The 10,381-nt window shown below is 36.7% G+C and overlaps 1 protein-coding gene across 6 annotated transcripts in view; it reads left to right on the top strand.

Annotated features, from left to right (window-relative positions):
• The first annotated feature begins 3,407 nt into the window (after nucleotides 1-3,407).
• arhgap33 (Rho GTPase activating protein 33) overlaps nucleotides 3,408-10,381 on the top strand; it is a 118,714-nt gene continuing 111,740 nt past the window's right edge. For 2 of the 6 annotated variants that reach the window (XM_049467455.1, XM_049467448.1), the window contains exon 1: nucleotides 5,824-6,823. In XM_049467455.1, coding sequence (XP_049323412.1) covers nucleotides 6,686-6,823 — 138 coding nt within the window. In that variant the 5' untranslated portion in view covers nucleotides 5,824-6,685. Of the gene's footprint in view, nucleotides 3,667-5,823; nucleotides 6,824-10,381 lie in introns of those variants that run through there. The other 4 variants (XM_049467460.1, XM_049467458.1, XM_049467451.1 and 1 more) reach the window with 3 other exon arrangements.

Below are 10,381 nucleotides of genomic sequence, written 5' to 3'. Positions count from 1 at the left end.
CAGAATTTCTAAATATTATAGAATTGATCTTGTTTGATCATTTTTTTTTTTATGTAGAGTCTTCAAATCAGTTCACACAAGTTTTCTTTACAGTAATAGTTAGATTAGAGCAGGGGTGTCCAAACCACGGTATTTTAGAAATAGAATGAAAGTTGGCCCGGTGTTAAGCAGGTTTTTATAATGTGTGATTCAAAGTTTGAACGCTAGGTGTCAGAAACGGGCCAAAGAGTCTAAAAGCGGCGAGAGTGAAGTTGAAGCGCAGAAAAAACGGGGCAAAAGAGTCTAAAAGCGGAGAGAGTGCACATTTCTAGCTCAGAAAAACGGGGCAAAACAGTCTAAAAGCGGAGAGGGTGCGCAGTTGTAGCGCAGAAACTCGGGCCAAAGAGTCTAAAAGTTGCTGTAATTAAGGAGTTTAATATTAAGAGAAATCATGAAATTAAACGTTAATTTGAAAAATCTTAGTTTACACAACACTGTCAAAGATAGATAAAGATAGTAAGTCAAGTAAAATGGTGTGTAAATGAAATAATCAGGAAAAAGTATTATTTAAAGTGGTATATTTGATTATTTGTTTTATTACAGAGTCTGTGGCCCGTGACTTCAAATATATTTCTCCTTCTGGCCCCCAACAAAAAAAAGTTTGGACACCCCTGGATTAAAGTGTATATTAGCTGAAAGTATAAAGATTTTGATAGTTCATTACACAATAGTTTTCTTCTTAGTAATATGAGGGTGTTTATTAGTTGGAAGTATAAGGATTTTGATGATAGTTCATTCCATGGCTTATTACTGTGACAGAATACTTGAACAGCATCAGACAGATTTATTTTTCTTGTTATTCCCACCTTTATGATTCAGATTTCTAAGACTTTGACAGTGATAGCAGGCTAAGAGTTTGAGTAATTTGGGCCAATATGGCCAATATTCCTACCTAATGAAATATAAGAAAAGATAAGATAATCATTTATTAATCTCACAACGGGGAAATTTACAATGTTACAGCAGTACAGAGGAAAGGACAGAGAAACAGGTCAGGAAAAGATATAAACAAATAATAATAATAATAAAAACTATGTATGCAAAAACAATTACAGGAAAAATATGAAGATACTTAAAAAAAGTGATTTAGTACACTGGATATTTACTATCAGCTGCTTATAATGAAAGAATAAAGCTTGTAAATATGAAGATAAGCTTATTCTTTAGGTTTATATCACAAAAGTCCATTTATTTTTGCAGTAACTGTCTCTGCTTTGCCAGATAAGGCTTTCTAGTAGATGTTAGAGCATTTCTCTGAGGATCTGATAGCAGTCAGTGAAAAAAGATGATTAGTGAGGACAGGATATTTAAGATATTTGAGATGAAAAGTAATGTGGATTTTTTTTTTAACAAAAAAAATGTATTGTAGAGACAAACTGGTTGACTACAGTCTATACTTATTTTTTATACGTGACGCAGCTTTCATTTTTACTTAAAACGACACATCAGTGACACATTTCACTTAGCTACTCTGAATGCCTGGCCATGAAGAGGTGGTTTATTAATGTTTGTGGAAAAGAATACTTAATTCATATTAAAAGACAGTAACAGGGTTGATGTGTTAAGCCTAAAAACAATGGCAAATGTGAGAAGTATGATGTCTTATTTTACAGATAATTATTTAGTCGGTGTAGGTATTGTGTGCTACTGTACAAAATTACTAAATAATTGCTTGTTTCTGCAGAGCTCCTGGAATTATCAAAGTTCTCTTGATTTTAATAATTTCTTCCCTGAGTTTTTAATATCTGTTGCCTCATTGTTGAGTCTTTGTTACAACAAATGATATGATATTATAACATGAATCTGATGTAATTAACTGTGTTCTATTAGGTTGCAGATATTATGTAAAAATGTAGAATAATATCAAATTGAAAAAATGTAATAATTATTTATTTCAACAGAGCACTGGAGGTACCAAAGACAGGGTTCGTATGGATGCTTGAAATCCTGGAAAATGCTTGAATTTTAACGTTCTGTTTTCCAGGCCTGGAAAGTGCTGGAGTTTTGGAGAAAGTGCTTGAAGTTGTAACTGCATTTATATTACAACAAATATCTGACTAAATAAGTTCGTTTGTACGTATAAATGTTCTTAACTCATCCCCAAATTTGACATACTACAGTAACTGCTCAATAAAATGAATAGGGTAAACATACGATAAAGAACATTGGTATTTAAATTGTGTGAAACTGACACCAATAATCCTTAATTCCTGCTATTCACTTACCTAGAAGTATTTCTTTCTCAGTAGCATAGTCGCTGTGAAGTGTGGAGAATAGTTTTGCGATATATTGAATATTGCTGAATCGCAGTTTGGAGATATCACTGTTATCATTCATTTACCACGGCTGAAAGGTGCTGGAAAACCTTGAAAATGGGCCTTGAAAGTGCTTGAATTTTACCTTGTGAAAGGTGTATGAACCCGGCAAAGAAGAAATATAATGTTGAGACAAACATTTTCTCTCAGTAAAATATTGTCTGTTTAATATATTTAGATAGATAGAAAGATAGTTGCACAACACAGCACAGTAATACAAAATCTACAAACATACACACATCACAGTATACGATAAATAAAAAGAAAATGTTCTTTAGAATCAAGAAGACGTAAAAGCAGTGCAGTGGTGAATAAAAACAAGGTAAGTGCAAGGTAACAGCAGATACTGAGTATACTGAATAAACATGCGTAAAAAAAATGTGAATACTTAATAAACATGTGCATAAATAAGAATTTGGTAAAGAGTTTTGAATTTAGAGAGTCCACTTTAGCTAAACTAAAAGGAAACAAGTTCTTGAACTGAAGTAATTCTTTGCTAATCTGAGGAAAGTAATTATTAAATCAAGCGTAAGATTTAAGTCTCTAAATATAATTCTATCGTTTTGATTTTTAGGGACTCTGTAGCATTCAGTTTTTTTTATCCTGGCAGTGATATATATTGTTTAAATTGACAATACAATAAAAAAACATCAATTTGGCTGTTGAAGTGTACTTAATAAATAAATAGAGAATAAATGCATCTGTTAAATCGGGTGAGTTTCAGTGTAAATGATCTTTTAAATGCGATTGTAAACTGTTTTAGGGTCTTTTTTGGCATCTTGTGAAAAAAAAAACTCGTTTATATAATATTAAAAAGTAGATGTATTTATTTAATATACAAAAGCACACTTTCATCTATTAAATTGTGTATGGATGTATAGGGGGTTGTCTATGTTATTAGGATAGGAGACCTGTGGAGATGGACTGGCTGGTTATTATCTGTACAGCAGGTGGCGCTTCAGTATTTATTCATACAGTTTTCTACGTTAATCAACGTTAATATCAGTATAGCAGGTATCACAGCTTACACTAGTGAACACATAGCTACTGAATATAACTAGACAACAGCTAGATATGACATAAATAACAGCGATAAATGAGCGGTAAACCTCGCTGGGGGTCTGTCCACAGTTAGTCCTGCCTTTTACAGAAGATCTGCTTTCACAGCTTCATTTCCTAATTTCAGACACACAGAGAGAGAGACTTTCAGTTTGTTAGAGCTTCAGCATGTAAGGACTGTTTTTTCTTTTCTTTTCTCCTTTTTTTGGCTGGAAAACGTACAAATCCTTCAGGATGCGGAGGAGCGGGACTGGTAGGATCTTATACAGCACACTATATAGTGTATTTAGCATTTATTTATTCATTTCTATACGACTTAAATGCTTTATTCTTCCTGTTTACCCCTTATTACACTTAACTTTCCAAAACTTTACTAGATAGTTTGCTATTACTATTGTTTAAATGTATTTTTATGTGGTTTACCAGCTAATAGTAATTAATTATCTAGTAACTTATTTGTGTCAATTTTAAACGCCCAAAATGCATTACTAAACATTTTTATTCAAAATATATATTATGGCTTGTTATGGCCGTTTTATCTAAATACTAAGTTTTTCAAAAAAATCATATATAATTATTTTTTAGCACATAATCTGTTAAATACAATACAATACAATAAATAATGCAAACTAGCTGTTCAGTGTACGATTATATGGTGTATGTCTTGGTTATAGCGAATAAAACTATATTTTAGTTTGTATTGAATTCACTATGCATAACTACTAGGTGGTGCTGCAGCGCTTCATCTATAGCAGCGGTGTCCGACTCCTCAAAGAATCGGTTCTTTCGAACCGGATCCTTCCAAAAAACAATAAATTACAGGATAAAGATTTGTAATCATTTGTCTCTCATTAAATTACAACCCCAAAAAAACATTAAACTGTGTATCTATCAGTATCACTCACAAACAGTGGTCGAATTGTTAAAATTAAATCAAATTTAATAAAAATGTAATTAAAGTGAGATTGTGGGTTTACATATGTACTTTTACGTACATAAAGAAAGCTGTTTGACTTAAACACTGACTATATATTTTATTATTATTTTATGTTAATACATATATTATTATATAATGTAATTTATTTGAATAAAGATTCAGCATTGATGGATGGGATTAAAATATATCCATATTGAAGAGATTAAATGGATCTAAAGCCAGTGTAATGGAAAAATATCAGATTGCACTTCTTTCTCTTAAAGCATAAATATGAATTAAATATGGATATATCATTTTTAAAATCTAATAATATTATCAATATCATTTAATAGAATTAAGTTCAACAGCATTAACTTTTATAATAATAATTGAAATTAAAAAAGCCATATTACATTGAAAGTGGAAAAACGTAAATATGAATATTTTATCTTTAAAAAAAATGTTTTTGCAATGATTGAATAATACATTAAATGCATTTCTTATATAAAAAACAAAGTGTTAAACACTTAGACATTTTAATATTTTGTACTTATTTAAACATAGTACTGTTATTTGTACATCTAGAGATATGATATTTTTTTATTTTGTTAATTAAATTGAAATAAGTAATACTTTATCTTTTTTAGAACGTGTTTATTTCAAGGAATAATACATTAAATACGTTTCCCTTAAAACATAAAAATTATATTTATAAAAATATAATTTTATAAATTAAAATTATATAATTATTTATAAATTGTTATAAATATTATTATTTATTATTTTAACAACATGAATTAATAAATTAATAAAAAAAACTATTATACTTTTTTATTAGTCTGATTCATTAACCCTTTCAGACCCTGCATCCATTACAATGGATATCATGTATTTCTTTATTTTTAAATGTTTTGTTGCACATAACACTATTTGAGAGCTGGTGGACTGAATAGACCAGTGAACCAGCCAATCAACAAGTTTATAAACCAATGAAACAGTAGCTTGGCCCCGCCCACTACACTGAAAAAACAGTAGTACTGCTAGAGCATTTAGGCAAAGTAACTCAAATAATTTTTTACTAATTTAATACTTTCGTTTGTATGTTTTATTTTTTACTGTTTAGGATTGATTTATGAAACAAAAAGGTCAATTTAAAATATAAAATATATATCACAGAGGCTTTCGATGCAATGGAAATAAAAAAAGCTATTAAATATTTTAGTTCATTGGATTTATTTGCTATATAGATTTTATAGTGGAATATTAGAGTCTTCTTTTCTGTGCATTAATTTACAGACAGAAAACAGCATTCTTATATTTTTTTTCCATCTCTGGAGATAAAAAAGCTTTGTTCAAAGCTTAATAAATCAAATTGAATCATGATTCAATAACGTTGCTGGTGCTCGTGAGTCATACAGCGAGTGATTCACTGAATCGACTCTCTGAACTGATTCGATCTTCCCTCCCATCACTATTCCTCCTCCTCCTCCTCAGTGTGTCTCCGCCTCGTGCTGGAGAGGCGCGCGCCCCGGTCTCTTTTGTCCGCCCGGGCTCTTCACTGGACCGTCTCACTCTGGAGAAGCGGGGGTCCTGTGCGGAAACAACCGGCAGGAATTACGGCATAGCGAGCGGTACGCGCCTCAAACATAAGCGCTTCTGTGTTTAAAGCCGCGTGCGTGTGTGTGGCGGCTGTATCTGTGTGAACCAGCGTGTTATCTTTGTTTGCTGCGAGCAGGTCAGCCTGTGTTCACCCCCTCCCCCTTTAGGAGGCGTTTTGGGGGCGACCAAACAGCCAAAGAACCAAAGAACCCCCTGGATTGCCCCTAGTTGGCTCAGTCGTGGAGATGGTGAGGATGTGAGAGCAGCACATGGGTTGGAATGGGGTCGAGCAGCAGAATGGAGGTGGACGGTGGTCTTTGATTTGATTGACTTTATCTGCATCTCTGCTGACTGGAGGCTTCTTTGGGGGCTTGCTGGAGCTTCTGGACACCATCATGCTGTCTTAAACCAGTACCATCTTCTACAGAACTAGAACCAGAACCAGGGTCCTACTGACTGCTACTCCCTCCTTTACCCAGTCCCTCCCTCCTTCCTACTCCACCACCTCCTCCTCATCATAATACTGCTGCTTCCCTCCCTAACCTAGTTCCTCCTCCTCCTTCACCACCTCCTCCTATTGCTGCTTGCTTCCCTCCCTCACTCAGTCCTTCCACCTCCACAACCATCTCCTACTCCTCCTCCTACTTCTCCTTCTCATTTCAGCAGCAATTGCTATTCACTCACAATATCCTTTGGAGGAGATGAGCATGGTGGTAAGTTTATACACTGGTCATGTAAGGAGGGGGCACGGTGATTGATGTGGCCGGCTAGAGAAGAAGGAGCTCGGGGAGCACATCGAGGATCCTCGGCCAGAAGCAAACAAAGCTGGGAATCGGATTTGAAAACGGAGGTCCCGTTCAGACCCCAGCCCCCTGATCTGGATCTCGGAATGGTGGTAAGTTAACCAGCCATGTTCCTCTGTTCCTACAGAAAAAGGCGGGGAGGTGGGTGATGGTGCAAGGAAGCGACGATGCAACTGAGTGGGCACCAGAGTGGGCGCAAGAATGGAGATGAGATGGGTTTGAGATTGAGTGCATGAGTTGATGCTCCTCATAATAGACTTGATATATGTTGCCTTGGTTGGCTCCTGTCAGTAGTCAGTCTGAGCTGAAGGGTCCTAAGGGGCTCCTGATTGGTCTTGATGATCCCCAATAGGGTAGCTAAGACCCTAGGAGTCTCTGGGCTTTTGGCAAAATGCTATTGTCACGCTATTGTCCTGATGGAATGGTGAAGGCAGACCTCAGGCAATGATCTCAGTTTTGTTTGTGCCCCTCCCTTAACACACATGCATGAGCCGGAGTGTGTGTGTGTGTTTGTGTGTGTGTCTGTGTATGCATTGTTCACTCATTGGTTGGCTGCTCTGGCTGATGGACCTCACAACAACAGATCAGATCTGAAGATCTACCTCATTTGAGACCCTAGAGCGCTTACAGTGCTGATTGAGTGTAGGTCCTATAGTAGCCCATAATGCTTGTGTTCTATAAGTGTAGTATTTCTGCAGGTCTTTCTTATGAAGTTGGATTTCCAAGGCAGTTGCGAGAGCTTTTGGTGTCCCCTCGCACTCAGGGTCTACTTCCCTTGGCGTCACACGCCCATTGTTTTGTTTATGATGCTCTGATAGTAAGAGCGACCATCTGTAGGAGCAACAAAGGCACTGGCCAGGCCACTCAGTAAACCGTCACAGGCTTTTGGGGCGAAGTCAAACGTAGCGTAATTTAACGCTTTTGTGATGAGTGAGACTCTACAACGGTTGTTCCCACCACTAGTCTAGGTCTGACATGCTATCTTCAACTTAGGAACGGCTTGTTAGTTAGCTAATTAACTGGACCAGGTGTGTTGAGAGCTGGGTAAACTCTAACCCTAACCCTGTTCCTGGAGAACCTCCATGTTTTAGAGTTTGGAACCACTGGTCTGGGCATCCTTTGTTTTAAGGAGTTGCTACTTTTTAGACTAATGCCGCATAAAAACGGAAAATGATGTCAAGGATCCAGCTTTTGCACAGTTTGCTTGTCATGAGGAACAGTTGTATCGCCGTTACCAGGTAGGCAAATGTTCTGGGACTGGGTCCAACAGGGGACGAGTTGAGTTGTTTGCTCTGGGATAATGAACCCGGCCTAGATGACAAAGCCACTCAGTCCAGTCAAGCATGCGGCGTGTTCTTCTTCGTGGGAAAGCACAGTTAGTCCCACTCTGAATCAACGAAGCCTGTTGGCATGTCAGCAGACTGACGCCCACCATGCTGCTGATGCGCCCCCATGCCTGCTTGTGTGTACACTTGGGTGAGAAGGTTTTACGGTACCAAATATGTATTATGCTCTTTGGAAATTCAGTGGTAGATCAGCCAGAGCTTTAGTTTATGTTCTTGTAACCTGGTAATTATCCTGTCTGTTGCCGTGTGCTTCACCAAAACACAAAGACCATTATGAGAGAACAGCTGTCACTTTGAACACTCTTGCATAAGTTGAGCGATCTTGACAGCTAATGATCTTAAGTGGTTTCGGGGATCCAGGTGGCACTCAAGCTGTTGGTTTTGATGTTGGTTTTGAGATTTGTTGCTTCTCACACAGATTTCTTGTTGGGCTGAGCTGAAAACCGAAAACATTGATGGTGTATTTATGCCAAGGGGTTGTATCTACATATTAGTAAGCAAGTGAACAGTCAGTTTTTGAAGGTTATGAAAAAATGGACAGTAAATACCAGCACCTAAAGGTCTGATACCACAGAACACCTTCAGAGGTCTTGTAGACTCCATGCCTTAACAGTCAGAGCTGTTTTGGTTACATACAGGGAGTCTACACAATATTAGACAGGTGATGTTAATGTTATGCCTAATAAGTGTATACCTGACTGGTTGGAGATGTTCAATATATTATATCTGTGTATATATACACACATCACTACACTATTATACTCAAGAAATCTGATTGATTGCACATGAAACATTGGATGCATGACTGTTCACACCAGGCATCTCTAAAAGTAAACTTAATTAATCAATTTGGAAATTCAACTAGTGACCTATTGCATTGCATTACTGCCAGTTATTTGTAGCCTTAGTTGCAAAGCATCTTTGATTTATTTATTTATTTATTTTTTGGTTGTCATTTGTTTCTTTCAGACAAAAGTGGGCACTTGTGGAGTTTACACTACAACATGTTATGTGATGTACAGGATCTTAGTACTTTTTCAAAGCCAGTTAGACCCTGTTCACACCTGTTCTTACCGCTGTCTGCTTAGGATTGGATCTCTCAAATTAATTGTTAATGCTTGGTGTGAACAGTAGGTCTGTGTTTTGCAAAAACCTTATGATACAATACATGTTACAATACAAACGGTGCCAAACTGTTAGCAAGGCAAAACACATTTTTTTTTTTGTGTACAAATTTGATGAAAAATCTCATAATATAAAACAAAAAAAAAAATCTTATCGAATGTATAAAATCTGAGTAAAGAGTAGTTGATTTTCCTACACCCTTAGTCAACAGAAGGCTTTGTTTTTCTTCTGTTAGGTAAAGTTTGGTTAAGTTATGCAGATGGTCTGTCTACTTGTAGATTTGTCTTCTCATCCTAGTTGATAGAATCATCAGATTTTAATGCTTATTTTAATTCATGGCATTTTCGTATAGTATATAAATTAGGGAAGTCTTTGGTAGACCTGGTATTTACCTAAATCTGGCGCCTGCTGGTTTGTCCACTTTAACAACCCCAGCTCCAGGCTATCTTACAATGAGTTGCACTCCATCACCATGTCCGCGGTAGGCCATCGAGGTGTTTAATTACCAGCCCAGTACTGTTGTCTGTTGGAGCGAGAGGCGAGGCTGGCCATGTGGGTTAGTAATCTCTCCTGGCTCCCGTCTGTTAGCCAGGGGAGAGGCTATTTTCAGTGTGTTGGCTTTGTTTTCTTGAAAATGGCAGTCATTTGAGGGAGGATCAATACGGCTCAATATGCTTTGCTAAGTAGCCTATTAATCTGTTTGCGCTTAACACAGCCTATTCGACTTCTGGAAAAGTAGGCCTGTTTTGTTTTCCCATTCTTTTATTTGTTCTTGTTCATTGTCTAGTGTTTCAGAGTTCAACAGTCACGTAGCATTGTTGGTCTGTTTGTTTTAAAGGCAAATTTACCATATGGGCTGTGGATGGTAGGCTGTGTTTCTATGGTTGACTCTTGAGGATTGGACTAATTGGGGTCTAGTCACAGCTGAGGCTTTGGCTGAGAATTCTGATTTTAACATAAATGTGTTGTCACGAATCTTCTTCAGTTTAGTCTTCAAGTTCCACCATGTAAATTCTCTACTGCTTTTCCTTCACTGGCTTCCGAAAATTCTCCAACCCCTTCTGTAATTAATGGCAATGGCCAAAACCAGATCAGAAACAAGACCTTGCTAAATTTCAAAAACATCTTTGCTTGAACCACCATCCTTCTATCCAGATGCATGGAAGACAGACATGCACA

The sequence above is a fragment of the Astyanax mexicanus genome, chromosome 1, assembly GCF_023375975.1.
Source record: "Astyanax mexicanus isolate ESR-SI-001 chromosome 1, AstMex3_surface, whole genome shotgun sequence".
Classification (NCBI taxonomy): Eukaryota; Metazoa; Chordata; class Actinopteri; order Characiformes; family Acestrorhamphidae; genus Astyanax; species Astyanax mexicanus.
This window is presented reverse-complemented; position numbering and strand designations above follow the sequence as displayed.